Source organism: Mytilus edulis, chromosome 1, assembly GCF_963676685.1.
Source record: "Mytilus edulis chromosome 1, xbMytEdul2.2, whole genome shotgun sequence".
NCBI classification, from domain to species: domain Eukaryota; kingdom Metazoa; phylum Mollusca; class Bivalvia; order Mytilida; family Mytilidae; genus Mytilus; species Mytilus edulis.
In genome coordinates this window covers 52,952,631-52,968,736 of record NC_092344.1, presented here as the reverse complement: position 1 = coordinate 52,968,736, position 16,106 = coordinate 52,952,631, and the positions used below count along the sequence as shown (strand labels likewise).

Sequence of the window (16,106 nt, the reverse complement as noted above, 5' to 3'; positions counted from 1 at the left end):
CATTAACTGTACTCGAGAGTTGCGTGGTAGCTTGTTTTGTTTGTGAATTATTCATATAGATAATTTCAGTTGTCGTTTGTTTGTCCTCTATTTTGTCTGTGTCAGTTGTAGTACCGGTCTGCCTTATACTTTGAGTTGTTTTATTGTCTTGTGCTGTCTGTGTTTTTGCCTTATCCGCAGTGCTTTTGAATGCATAAAAAGGAGTTTTGGTTTGTGTTGTATTCTTTTCAGTTTTGTTTGACACCATATCAATTGAAATTGTGGTTTGGTGAGTAATCTTTTCTTGTATAATTGTTGCAGAAAGTGTAGAAGTTTTCTCTGATGTTACTATTACCGTTTTTGTAGTTGACATATCATTATAAAGAAAATTGGAATTGTCACCGATAGATGCCGGAGTAATATTGCTTTTTTCTGCTGTAGATGTAATTATTTGCTTGGATGTAGTGCTTATATTTGTATTGAGATTTGTTAGAGCTTTTGTGCTGATATGTACAGCATCTGTGATTAGTTCCTTTGTAGAACTAGTCTTCGAACCACTGACAGATGAAGTGCCAGTAAAAACTTTAGCTGTATATCCAAATTCTGAGTACGCATCTGTCACAGAGTTTGTTTTTAAAATTGTTCCACCAATTTTAAATGTTGACTTTGTATCTGTAGCAGCATCTGATATCAGTGTGTTGGTAGTTGAACTATCGCTTAGTAAGTCCAATAATGTTGTAGACAATGTTGTATCACTTTTATTGTTTTGTTGTGTTGATAGTAAATCTAACGTTCCATATTCTTCCTTTCCAATTACCTCGGTTGATGATAAATATGTATGAGATGTAGGAACAGTTTTCAATGATGTACTGGAATTAGAGGAGTAGGATGCAGGAGGATCGGAGATCAAGGTTGTTGGATCTGTGGAGAGGATTTGAAAATATAGGGAAAAGGAAACAACAGCAAACCTTTTATAAACCATGTGATTACTTCATGACATATTATATTTCTTTTATTATTCAGATTACACAAAGGAAAAAAATATGGATGTTTTACATAATTTGTTTATCGACATTTTCAGTAACAAAAATGAAATTGAACTATTTATTAAAAAACATTTGATGTGGCAATAATTCTAAACCTACACGGGACTTTCAAACTAGTACTTGACCTTACCTACAATTAGATAACAAGTGATGTTCGCAGTTTCTCAGCTTTACCTGCAGTCTGAGTTACTTTTTTATATTTTCTAGATGCTTTTTAAAAGTCATTTTCTTTATTTGTTTGACCGTATCAAGTTTGGTATGCTTAAATTTGGTCTAAATCGCGTTAGCTTTAAAGGGGAACCAGCTACGAGATACATAAAAAAAATCTGTATTTTTTTTTTCAATCATAAATGAAAGTGAAGTAGTGAACTAATAATTCGCTCTTTAAAGCCAGTTTGGTTCAATTTTGTTAAAAAAAAGATAAGAAACATTAATGATGAAATATTCACTTGTAAGTGAATGTCTCGACCTCATTGAATCCGTATTAATATGAACTTCAATTTGACCTCTTAACTAGAGATGAATTACACATGATTAGTGCGTGTTCGGTTATTTAAAGATAAGAATGTCAACACGGAAAGTGAAACAAAGGTTAACCGTTTGATTGACTGATTCGATCCACATAAAAATCATTCTTGTACAGGTAAAACCGAAAATAAACTTAGTTTTTAACCTAAAACATGACATTAAATAGACATAAAAAAAAATTCATTTGCACGAGGTCCATGTCTTTTCATATTTATGTTAATGTTTATATCGTGTTATGTAAACGTCGGTTGTTTTCGGAGTCATCTCGATATTTAATCAGATGGCGACTACACTAAATACATAAGACTTTCTGATATATATTATCAAGTATATGCACTGTTAACTGTTTATTTAACTGGCCAACAATTTTTTTTTAAATGGTACCTGAATGTATAAAGTTCGTAATGCGGTAGTTCCAAGTATAATAACTTCCTTCGAGGTTATATGAAGATTTGGGAGAGGTTTAAAGTAACCTTTTAATATTTTATCCTTTATATTTCATTCTCTGTTAGTTTCGTGTTTTATGTATGAAAACGTCACGCTACCTATGGAATTATACAGGTGGTTTATTTAGCATTATTTTTCATTGAAGAATTTAATCTGATACGGGCGTCACACATCAGCGTATAGCTCCGACGTACACCGGGCTTGGTAAAAAATCATGTACGTTGCAAATACGCTAGTAATTTTGGATGAATTTTTGAATTTTTGAATTTTCAAACGAACCATTAAAGGTGTACTTGAAATGGTTGATATTTTATTTGTTTTAACTTATATCTTAATTTTTGAAGGAAATCATTGTTACATGTAGCACTACTGCATGTAATAATCCTATCCAAGCCCCGTATTGTCAAATATTTAAAGGGGAAAAGTTGTGGATTTCTTATTAAACTTCCACATGTTTAGCATTGAAACAACAAAAGGGCACAAAACCATTAATACATGCCATTATGTCAAACACATCTAACATGTAACTTAGCATAGTGATTATATTTTGAAATAAATTCCTCACTGTGTATTCATCGATTCAACATGAAAAATTTAAAGATAATTTAAAAAAAGAGACAAACAATATAATTGATTTATAATTTGATAAACCCTAGACACAAGCCATCTGGTAACATACTCTACCTGCTGTTTCTTCAGCTAAATCAGTCGTCGACGCCGTGGTAGATATTTTTCCTGTAACACAAATCAGAAATCAATAGACACTTGTAAAAGTCAAAAAAACTATTTTAGGAATGATTTTACATGACTAAGAAGATAATTGACAGCTAGTTGAAAGCCAATAACAACTAGTACAAACATCATATATTTAAGATTAGAATATCAATCTGTACATGCTGTACATGTCTAACATCCAATGGATTTAGTGTTAAGACGTCATAGAGACCCAACGAACACAATTTTAAAGCTTGATACACAAATTATGATTGTGGCCATGTTTGGCTAAATATGGCCTATTAGTTTCAAAAGAGAATATTTTTGTAAAAGTTAACGTTTAACGACAGACAACGGACGCAAAGTGACAAGTAAAGCTCACTTGGTCCATTGGGCCAGGTGAGCTAGAAAATAAAGTTGAAATGGACTAAAATAACTTCAACCAGTCGGAAAGAAAGCCCTTAGGAACTACCGTTGTTGACACTTTCTAAAGGAAAATGGGATCTGTATTAGAGCCCACCATTCTGAAATTGCATTTATTTTTGCAAAAAAACAAATTTAATTGGTGGAAATTTGAAAAAAAACATTTGCATTTGCTTTCTTTTTCTTACTTGCCGTTGGAGTAAGAAATCAATGTCTCTCAAACTTTTTATGATTGATATGGTCATATTTATAAATTAACTGTTACAAAACTTTTGAATATTTGAAATACTAAGGCTTTTCTACCTCAGGAATAGATTACCGTAGCTGTATTTAGCAAAACTTTTCGTACTTTGTTTGACTTTTTCAACTTTTCTGGATTTTGTTCGAGCGTCACTGATGAGGCTTTTGTAAACGAAACGCCCGTCTGGCGTAAATACAAAATGTAATCATGGTATCTATGATGAGTTTATTTGATTTATAAAAACGAAGATTGTTGTATGATTGACTATCTTTACATGCGAGACTAAATGACACAGAAATTAAATGTCACCGTCTATGACTAAATTTAAGCATGTGTCTTTTCAATAAAGAAAATAATAGTTGTTTGTAACTTTTCCCTCTGTTTCAAAGATAAACTAAGATTATATATAATCTACAGAGGTGAAAAGAAGTATCTCTAATATGTACAACCTTTAATAAGTATTAAATATAACGATACATTTTCACTTCTGTTCTCGTGCTATGAACAACACATTTATTTATTGTGCCTCTGTATATTGCAAATTGTGTCAACAGATGAAATTTACATGAAAGTGTGATTTGAGAATGATCTTTTATGATTAATTGATTTATTCCTTTTAACTAGTTTTCATTATCATTAATATGGTCATACTTATAAATCAACTGTTTACAAAACATTGATTTTTTTTTAAATACTAAGGTTTTTTCCCTCAGGAATAAATTACCTTAGCTGTATTTGGCATATCTTTAAAGAATTTATGGTCTTTAATGCTCTTCAACTTCTTACTTTATTTGGCCTTTTGAACATTTTTGATTCGAGCATCACTGATGAGTCTTTTGTAGACGAAACGTGCATTATCGTACTTAAGGATTATGTACCCTTGTGTTGATTCAATACTAAACATATGGAAATTTTATAGAAAATCCACAGTTATCCTTGTACTCTCATATTTTGCAATTTAATGACTGATAGATATAGGATAATTGCATGCAGTAGCAGTACTAGCATTGATTTCCTTAAAACAAGTTTATTAATGTAGATATTGGTTAAAACAAATATAAATATGGACAAAATCAAGTACACCTTCCAAGGTGCGCTCGACTTTAGTGGCTCAGCACAAGGTGTTTTGGAATTTACTGGTTGCCTAGAACTTTTTGTAAACAATTAACGCAAACACGTCCTAGAAAAGCAAGTGAGTAATTTATGTTTCAAATTTTATAACAAAGCTCTCTCTATTACATGTATTAAAGGCTGTGAATTTTCTATAAAAATATTGGTTTATTTGCCACAAAGTCCCCTTTTCTATTAAATGCAATGAAACAGTAAATAATAATGCTTTGCACCAAGTTTACCCTTGGTATATGTAAAAAAAAATGGCATATCTCTATTATTCATTATATCTGTAGTTTTGATACAATTGAAGTTTGAAAAGTTCGTACAAAAATGGCTACAGAAGGGGTCATAAACCTTAAGTGTTAATTTGACCTGTTGATCCAATTTGTAAAACATTTTTGTTATTCACTTATAGGCGGTTTACGGTTCTGCGAAAATTTTAACTGAAGGCTAAAATTGTCACAGCAACGCCAATTTGGCAGATTTCGCTGCGCTTAGAGAACATATTTGCAGCTTACAGACTTATTTAAATCGTATGATAGCATAAGCCTCTGATTTCCAGGGTTAATAGCTTATCTTGAACTTTCTCTTATCATATATGGTCTGCCACCTCAAACATATTCGACGATCATCATACAACATTTTCAAAGACACATCAAAGTATCAAAAATTGCATTTCATATAATAAAACATATATCATATCTGTTAATTAATGCTGGGCCATTTCCTGCCAATTCTAATCTTGTTATTTTTTAATGCATCTAAGATAATAGATGATTAAACATAAGGTAAAAGACATTTGCACATAATGTTATAGGCATTTGTACATAATATAACGTAATACATGTTTGCACATAATGTAACAGATTGTTGAACATAATGTAATAGGCATTTGTACATAACGTTATAGGTAATATAATATCATGAGGTTTTCATAGCACACAGATGTATCAAAACAAAAGGTTTTGAAAATTCAACATAATAATCAAATTTGAGACAGACTCAATTATTAACTGACTTACTTAATGGAAGAATAGACACAACATGGATGAAATGGGAGAGAAAGTAAAGGTGGTTAGTCATTAGGCTCAGAGATTTTCACAGATCATACAGTAGATACAACATAATGTAAGGCATATTGCACATAACAAAGAATAGCAATGCCATATTATGTAATTGTTTGACGAAACAATCAATTAATTTGACATTACATAGAAATGCAGTGTCAGGATATAAAGGTACTTACCTATAACACAAAGAAGAAATGACAGTAAATTGAGATAAATTATATGGCCTTCCAAATACCGTTTTGATTCCTATCATCACTGAAGAGACATTTATTGTTGAAATCCGGGTATGGTGTTGTTTGCACCTCATGTTTGCGGAATAACATCTTTTCCGCATGTGTATTGTTTTCTGTTTGGTAATAAATTAATTATAAGATCCATTTTGTTACATCTTGTGATCCGTTTATATGGCAGTCACCAGGGTTTAAGAACATCAGTTCGATCTTCTAGTCAAATGCGTTTTGTTAAAATATATCTTTTACTTTTTTTTATCTTTCAGAAATTGTTGTTTGTGCTGTATTTAGACCCCTCTACAGCGAAATTTGTTTTTCATGCACACTTATACAAATTGCGGTTTTTATCCAACGCAATCATAGGTTTGAACGTTGTTTTCAATTTAAACTTGTTTATAATCTTTTTAAATATTTTCCCTCCGGTTTATATAATACGTTCATCTTTGTTGACTCTTTAAAATTCAAGAGTCTATCCTAAATTGAGGTAAATTAAATGACCTTCCAAATACTTTTCGATCCCTAACATCATTGAAGAGACATTGATAGTCGAAATCCACATATGGTGTAAAAAATTTAGCACCTCATGTTGTGGTTTACCATCTTTGCCGCAAGTTTATTGTTTTCTACTTGTTCTTAAACTAATATAGAGATCCATTTTGTTACACCTTTTGATCAATTAATTTGGCAATCGTCAATGGTATTCAGTAGGGTTAAACAACATCAGTTGTTTGACCTGTTAGTCAAATACCTTTTGTTAAAATATATTTTTTTACTCTTTCGGTGTTTTGGAAAATGTTCTTTTTATGCTGTATTTAGACCACGAAGTTTGTTACATACACACGTATAAAATTGCGGTTTTTATCCAACGCAATCATAGCTTTGAACGTTGTTTTCAATTTAGACTTGTTTTCAAGTTATCATTTTGTACAAATTATAATTTGTACAAAAAATTGTACAAATTGTACAAAAAATTGTACAAATTATAATTTATATTTTGACTTTGTATAAATTGTAATTTGTACAAAAAGTGTCAGTACAAATTATAATTGTACAAATTATAATTTGTACAATATTAGACGTAAATGCACTTATAAATTGTACACTAATTCTTAATGTGGATTTTGGTGAAAAAACCCTTGATACACACCATTGCTATTAAATGACCACACAGTACATTTTATTTACAAAATACAAAATCATTCTTTTGGGCAGGTGATTGAATTATGGCATCGGGAATTGCATCGTTTGACTTTCATATTTATCTCTTCTTAAACACTTTACAACGACTAATTACTTTGGGGTCAATTGCTTAAATAAGTTGTCAAAGCTCTAGATCCTAGGATTTTTTTATTTGTACTCTTTTAGACATAGGAAGATGTGGTGTGATTGCCAATGAGACAACTCTCCATCAAAATAACAATTTATAAAAGTAAACCATTATAGGTCAATTTACGGCCTTCAACGCGGAGCCTTAGCTCACACCGAACAATAAGCTACAAAGGGACCCAAAATTACTAGTGTAAAACCATTCAAACGGGAAAACCAATGGTCTAATCTATATAAAAACGAGAAACGAGAAACACCTATAAACTACACAAACAAACGACAAATACTATACATCAGATTCCTGACTTAGGACAGGTGCAAACATTTGCAGCGGGATTAAACGTTTTCATGGTACCAAACGTTCTCCCTTTTTCTTAAACAATAGTATAACATCACATGTTTAGTCATTCACTAAATTGATTTAATAGTGTTAACATGGATAGCATTGTTGATCATCAGAAGAAATTTGTCCAAAACGTTCTGCACCTAGCAGTGAATAATGCACAAAAGAACAATTCTGTGTACACCAAGGACAAGCATAATGATCTTATATTTAAATTTGGTAAGTCACTAATATTGAAACACTGATCATACTTGAAAAGAAGTGTGCATTGGGTGGATCATAGATCAAAGACTAATATCTTACCACGAAAACAACCACTAACTATCAAAACTTGTTGTTTGGGGTTAATGTCATTATACATATTCCTCAGCATGATCGTGCTCAAACCTTTCCTTGATACATCTACATGTAAGGCGTAATTGTTGAATCTGGAGATTTTGGTTACCAATGTATCAGTTTTAAAAGGATATGTATGTCTAATGGTTAAATTGAAGCTCTGAAAGACACATGTGTATATTCACAGCAGCGGTTACTGAGCTTCAACTTTTGCTAAGTGAAGCAAACAGCCTTTAAAAACAGGTTGTCATGGGTTTCTTTCATGTAAACGTATGGGCGGGTACAGTACATTAAAATGTAAAAATGTGAAAGTCAAAAGATGTTTTGCAATTCCCGATGCCATCTCAAACGAATGATAAAGAATTATCTAAGTATTTAATAAATAAAGTGAATTGTGTGGTCATTTGTTAGCAATTCTGTAATGTGTATCAATGTTTGTTTTTTTCCACCAAAATACATATTATAAAATATTGTACAAGTTATAAGTGAGTTTTCGTCAAATTTTGTTCACATTGTAATTTGTACAGGCACTTTTACAGGCAAAATTACAATTTGTACAAAGTCAAAAAACAAATTATAATTTGTACATTTATTTTGTATAAATTATAATTTGTACAAAATGATAATTTGTACACAACATATATATATATATATATACACGAGTCTAAATTGAAAACTACGTTCAAACCTATGATTGCGTTGGATAAAAACCGCAATTTTTATACGTGTGCATGTAAAACAAATTTCGTTGTAGAAGGGTCTAAATACAGCAATAACAACATTTTCCAAAAGACCAAAAAAGTGAAAAGTATATTTAAACAAAACGCATTTGACTAACAGGTCGAACAACTGATGTTCTTTAACCCTGCTGACTGCCATTGGCGATTGCCAAATAAAATTGATCACAAGATGTAACAAAATGGATCTTAATATAAATTTAATACTAAACAGAAACCAATTAACTTGTGGCCACGATGTTATGCCACAAACATAAGGTGTCAATATTTTTTTGGTACACCAGATTGGGATTTATATATACTAGTCAACAAAAGAAACGATACACGACTTTGAAATAAAATTTATCAAAAAGTGTTACATACAAAACAAAATGATATACACTATTTTAAAAAGCTTTCATTTGAAATGTATGCACATGTCATAATGAAAATCAAAACTGTTCGGAAAGTATCTAAATTCCGTGTAAACGATCATAGGGTGTAAATTAGTTTTGCGGAAAGTTGAATAAAAAATCGACACATAATTTTCTAAGTACTAAATAAAATTTCAAATTTGTTTAAAAATATTCAATATGCTAATCAAGTTATGTTCATGTTGTAACTAATGGGTTGAACTATTGTTTTTTTTTAATTTTTGGGAAAAAAAGTGTTTTGTGAAATCTCAAAAATTGCAAAAAAAAAATGTTTTTATTTTCGTCTCAAATCAATGCTTTAGATATGAAAACAATACACAGTAAATTTGGAACCTTTCAGATTAGTTTTAAGATTGTTACCGCTTTTTGAATATCACTTCACACATACTGTCTATTGTAAATAAAGGCAACAGTAGTATACCGCTGTTCAAACTCATAAATCCATGGACAAAAAACAAAATCGGGGTAACAAACTAAAACTGACAGAAACGCATTAATATAACAGGAGAACAACGACACAACACTACAATGTAACTAACACACACAGAAACGGACCAAGCATCAGACAAAATCCCACGAGAATAACAAATATAACATCAAAACCAAATACATGAATTTGGGATAGACAATTGCAATGTCAATTTACACTCAAAAATAAGAGAAAACAAACGACGCAACGTTAAATTGTAACACACACAGAAACGAACGATAATACAACAATGGCCATATTCCTGACTTGGTACAGGACATTTTTAAAGGAAAAAATGGTGGGTTGAACCTGGTTTTGTGGCATGCCAAACCTCGCACTTAAATGGCCATGTTAAATATAACATAGAAATGACAACATAATATTACAGGACTACAATATAAATAAATAGGAAAACGTATTAGACAAAGAAACACATGATTAATGAATAACAAAAAGCATCAGGTTTAAAATTTAATACGCCAAAAACGCGCCTCGTCCACAAAAGACTCACCAGTGACGCCCAGAAATAAAAGATCGAAAGCGAAAAAAAAGTACAAAGTTGTACAGCAATGAAGATCAAAAGTTAAAAAAGGTTGTGTCAAATACGGCCAAGTTTGTATGCTTGGGATAAGAACATCCTAATTATTTAGAACAATTAATGCTATTGCAAACAGTAAATTTTATCAAATGAATATAAAAGATATACATAATGAAACTGAAGTATTAACTCATTACATAAAACAAACACGAATGCATAATGAATGACCAACACAGAATAGACACACCCGACTCAGTCCAGGCCTCAACGCAGTAAATTATGAAAATGACGTCACATACGACGGTGAAAAGGCATTACAAATTACGTCACATACGATGGTGAAAAGGCATTAAAAATTTGAACATATGAAATTTCTGAAACAGCAGAAAAATTACGTCACATATGAAAAACTATATCTCAAAAGTAAGATAGAATTAGGATTGATTACAGATTAAAATAGAACTAAATACTGATATTGCATTTAAACACAATGCATATTGCAATACTTATTAATAGCAATTAACTATAATATGTATATGTGCAGTTTGTTATGAATCCAACTTCAAACTTAAATTATCGTACAGATTATGTTGACCAAAATTAAATCTAATAAATGACGGCGGTGATTAATTTTTGTTTCCATAACACATAAATATAATAGAAAAGACGTCAACACATTTGACAAAATCCGATGAGAATTACAAATATCACATTAAACATTTAAACTAAATACATGAGTTTGGGATAGACAAGTACCGTAACACGTCTTATAGTAATGCGAATTCACACTCAGTAAAACAGTCACAATCGGGAATAAGTCACGTTTGGTAATTAAAAGATTAGACGACATAATGACAAAACACAATCTACCATGTGGTAAAAATGTCCTTAGCTAGTTTGGTTAAACACACATCGTATGGATCCACCAATTCGTGATGGTGTCCATAAAATTTACGGAGTGTCAATTTTAATCTGTCCTCCTCATAACTTTGTTGGAGAAGTTTCTGCGTAAGTAGCACACTCCTGTATATGAAGTCCGTATAGTGTGAACAAGCACGTGAATAACGTATCAATTGTGATATGTAAACACCATACGAAGGGGCAGATGGTATGTTACTGCTGAGAAATGGGAAATTGATAATTGGGAAGTTGAAATCATCCCGTTTGTCATAGATTTTCGTGTGAAGTCGTCCATCTACGTCAATATTGAGGAAAAGATCAAGGTATGAAGCAGTCCTTCTAGTATCAGTAGTATCCTTAATTTCAAGTTCACTGGGATATATAAGATGTAAGTATTGGCTGAAGTATTGGTTATTCAATGATAGAACATCATCAATATATCGGAAAGTAAAATTAAAGAATTTCGCAAGGTGCTTTTTCTTTTTGTCTTTTAGAAGGTTTTGAATGAACTCTGCTTCATACGAGTACAAAAACAAATCAGCCAACAGGGGTGCACAATTAGTACCCATTGGAATACCGATTGTCTGTTGAAATATAAATCCTCCAAACTCAACAAATATAATTATTGTCGATCAAAAAGTCCAGCATTTTGATAATATCATCTTCAGTATATTTTCTGGAGGATTCAGTGTGATTCTTCACAAAATATGAATTATTGTAACCCAAAACAAGAAATTTGTATCTACGATTCACATTTTTATAGAAAAAGCTCTGTTTTATGAGATGGTGAAGTCGATCTTTCAACTGAGCATGGGGAATAGTAGTATATAGCGTAGAAAAATCAAAAGTTTTTATGTTGCTGCAAAATTGCAAAGATTGTGATCGAAGGTTAAGCAGTAGATCTTTGGAATTTTTGAGAATCCACATCTGGTTAACACCACTGGTAGAATATATCTCCTCACACTATTTTTGAAGCCCATCTTTAACTGTAGAAAGAATAGTAGTCAGTACTTTAGAAAGATGTTTAGTCGAACATTTTGAAGAACCAGCTATGTATCTTTCTTTATATGGAGTTTTGTGTAATTTAGGTATCCAGTATAATGAGGGCAAGTTTTCTTCGTTTTCTTTGATGTTGATACCAAAAGAAAGAAGGACAGATTTATGATTTTGTAAAATTTCGTCCTTGGTAAATGATGTTAAAGAATATGTATGATTACCAGTAGTTTTATCAATTCCAAGCTCTGTAGTGAGACATTGCAAATAATGTTTTTTACATATGAAGACAATATTATTGGAGGCTTTATCTGCTGGAACAACGACATATTTGTCATGCAAAGAGGATAAAGCATCCACAACCTCCGGATTCTTGAAAGGGTTAGAAACTCTAGTACTCATATTACATCGTAGTTTATGTATGCGCCTCTGAATGCATGATCGAATAGCTTTAATCCATTCAGACAAAGTGTCCAGTTCTGGTTCGTCTGGTTCGCGCTTTACCCATTTTCTTGCATAGTCCTCAACTGCATCCATCAGTAACTTGAAATTCTTTTTCCAGTTGATGGGCTGGGGAATTCTATATTTTGGTGCCTTGGCTAACAACTCTCTTAGTTGTTCATTGGTAACGATGCCAAGGTCACCAGTAATGATATGACCAGCTGGACTGTAATTGTATTGTGACGATGTACATGAGCAATCAGTAAATCAGTTGATAATGTATACATTTTAACGATTTCTCGTGGGGCCGAACTTTGCTTAACTAAAAAACGAAGAAACTGTATGATTTTTAAAAACAAATTGATGGCAAACACTGTCTTTACCTTTAATTGAGAGGTTGGCATCATTAGTTGGAACTTCTGTTTTTAAAATTGTCGTTTTATGTAAATTTTGTAAAAAAAAAAATCGCGAAAAAACGTCACAAAAGCTAAAAAAAAAAATTTTTTAAACGGATTTATATTTCCATAATGATTAAGTAAATCATTATTACTTCCTTCAATATTGGTCCAATGAACGGAAAACTTTATCTTTAATTTGAAAAAAAGTATTGTATCGTTTCTTTTGTTGACTAGTATATATATATATGAATTTTAATGTGCATATTGTTATGCGTTTACTTTTCTACATTGGCTAGAGGTATCGGGAGAGGGTTGAGATCTCATAAACATGTTTAAGCCCTCCGCATTTTTGCGCCTGTCCCAAGTCAGGAGCCTCTAACCTTTGTTAGTCTTGTATTATTTTTAATTTTAGTTTCTTGTATAAATTGGGAGTTTAATATGGCGTTCATAATCACCGAACTAGTGATTTTACGGGGTTATTTTAATGAAAATTTGAATAAGAAAAAAGATATACTTGACTAAAAAATTTACGTTTCTTGTTTATAGCTGTAAATAAGTTGAGAACAATGTCATGTATTCCCAATAAATCACCAAAACATATGAATTAGTTAAACAACTTGTAGTGAATACTAATAGTAATCTCTTATATTCATGACTAAAAAAACAGTTCTATTGTTAATTAATATTTATGTGTGGTGAACACCGGAGTAAGACACCTACTGGACAGTGGTGAGGAATCAGAAAAATGCTATGTAATAAAACATATTCTGCTGAAGGAGGCCTGCTCCACCCCACCCCCACCCCACACACAATACATGAATATTTTTTAAAACCACATACAAACTCACACACACACTTATTCAGCTCCATTTCTTATCCCATCGACAATAACATTTGAATTAAATTTCATAAATAATTAACAATGAAATGAAAACTTCATCAGCGTTACACACAAACTATATGTACGTTTCAATCCAAATTATCTACGCTTACATTATATTGCCGACATCACAATTATATCATTATACTGTACATATAATTTATACGATATTACAAACAACAAAACTAGTATATATACAAATAAACGATACTGTTTATAACATGTTAGTGTTAGTACACCATTATCAAACTGACGAATGTATTGGTTTCATGCCTTGAAAAGTACTTAAAAGGACCTGTGTTTATTGTCTTTAAACGTAACTACACTGACACATAATATAACATTTCCAGCAAAAGGAAATTTGTATAATCACTCAAAAAAAAACCCGAACATAAAAAAATGAATTTATTCTCAAAACGTCGTTGTCAATGAAACAACAAGAATTTTTGTAAAGTGTCTGTATTTCTAAGGATATATAGATTCCATGTATGCATTTCCTTCGACATTTGCTTTTTTATGTGTATAAAAATTGCTTTATTCTGTATTTTAAGGCTAATTTTTACTTTAAAAGACATTGTATAATCTTGTATATTAAACTCAAACGCGTCTATAGCACGTCTTGTTAGAAAAAGTTGTTTGTTCATATACACTAGAAAAAAATGTGGTCACACTCGAAAAAAACCCACATTTAAATCACTCGATAAACCACGATCCTAGCCGGATGCTATACTAACCGTGTCAAGGGCGAGTGGAGGTATATATTTTTTGTATATTTTGTATTTTCTAAATTTTGTTAATATATCATGCATATCATGTGTTGAGATTGATTGCCATGCTAGTTTTACATTTGTGTTATTATGGGCCGGTCCATTATATGATATAGGTTTGAGATTGTTGCACGAGTTTCTGCGGATCTACATTATAATTTTCTGCGGTATATGAAAATTAAAGATTTGAGGTAATTGAAATAAAAAAAAAATGTATGAGAAGAAGATGCCAAATATTTATAACATTGAATGCTCATTGTTTTATTATGAACAGAATGTGTGACCCGTATTTGGTGATTTCCCGAACCAGGTTATTTTTAGAAATGTAAATAAGGTACCATGTTCTATCAAAAACTGGTCGTCGAACATGGGAAAGGATTTTTAGTTTGCGTTATTTTCTCAAAATAGTTAATTTATATTCAATTTTGATTATTATATAAAAAAATTCATCATTTAGAAAATAATCATAATAAAGATATCTATACTTTCAACGTAAACGACCTCGGGAGTTTTTATAGGTAGCATGTTTCAGTAACTGTGATTTTAAAACCTCTCAAATATTAATACTGTGCAATTTTACTGCAACCAAACAGATTGAAAAAGGATTTGTCAGTTGTTACGAGGGGATAATTTGCTATACTGGCTGAAGCTTTCTAATTTTTAGTTGTACCCAATGAAAATATGAAGGGCTATGGAGTAAATGTACGTGAGACAATATCTATATTAATACATGGTAAAACCCAAATATGGAACGTTTTAATTGTTGTCCTTCATCAACATTTCTCATAACTGGTAGTAAGTTCAAGTTAACTCTTTGCATCGGTTTGAACAGAATTCATCGTTAAATATAATACAAAACTACATTCCTATTTTTATGACTGTTTGTCGTAGGAATGTGGTAAATGAAAATGTAATGGTAATTAAGTGTAAAGCATTACAATTTTCCAAGTAATTGAATGTGATGTGTGATTGAGCATTTTTTTTAATTATATGCAATGGTAATTCAATTAATTACAATGAAAAAAGCATGTTATGCTCTTTGATACTTTTATGGTGTAAATGATAGGAAAATGTCGTATTATAAATATTCTTTATTTGACATACATAAATATTTGCTAAATACTAAATAGTCTTATAACTTAAAAAAAATTGTGAGAATCATATATTGGTGTTGTTCAGGTTTTAAGAAAGATCTTTATCTAAATAAGATTGATAACATGTATATATGTTCCGGACCATACGAGTATTTGGACCATACGCATATGGTCATGACCATATGGGTATATACTCGTATGGTTTGACCATACGCGTATGGTCGGGGTAATTAGCACGTGTACTTTAAATACTTTTAAACTCTTCATAAGGTATGACCCTTCCAGTTGTCACGTCATTTAAAACTCAATAAAAGGTCATTTTATTATATTTATAATAAAAAAAGTTTAACTTGATAAAAAAATAAACAGTTTCACATAATTATTTTACTTACTTATTCACAGTACATATTTTTTTACAAGAAGCAGATGTCAAAATCAAATGCACATTTTGTAAAAGGAAGTTTTGTTACTTTACGTATACCGGCGGTTGACAGGGCGTCTTGTGATTTGCCACGTTTATTGTGTAAAGAACCGTTGTATATTTTATTTATGTAGTCATGTCAATATGGTGTACTGCAGTCATGTTAAGATATTAGAGATTCAGAGCTTAAAAAGAGGGACGAAAGATACCAAAGGGACAGTCAAACTCTTAAAAACACCGTAGACAGATCGGAATGGCC

At 31.3% G+C, this 16,106-nt stretch overlaps 1 protein-coding gene across 1 annotated transcript in view; it reads right to left on the bottom strand.

Annotated features, from left to right (window-relative positions):
* LOC139522339 (uncharacterized) overlaps positions 1-16,106 on the bottom strand; it is a 161,064-nt gene that overhangs the window by 143,860 nt on the left and 1,098 nt on the right. The window contains exon 2 of the mRNA XM_071315903.1: positions 2,685-2,735. Coding sequence (XP_071172004.1) covers positions 2,685-2,735 — 51 coding nt within the window. The remainder of the gene's footprint in view (positions 1-2,684; positions 2,736-16,106) is intronic.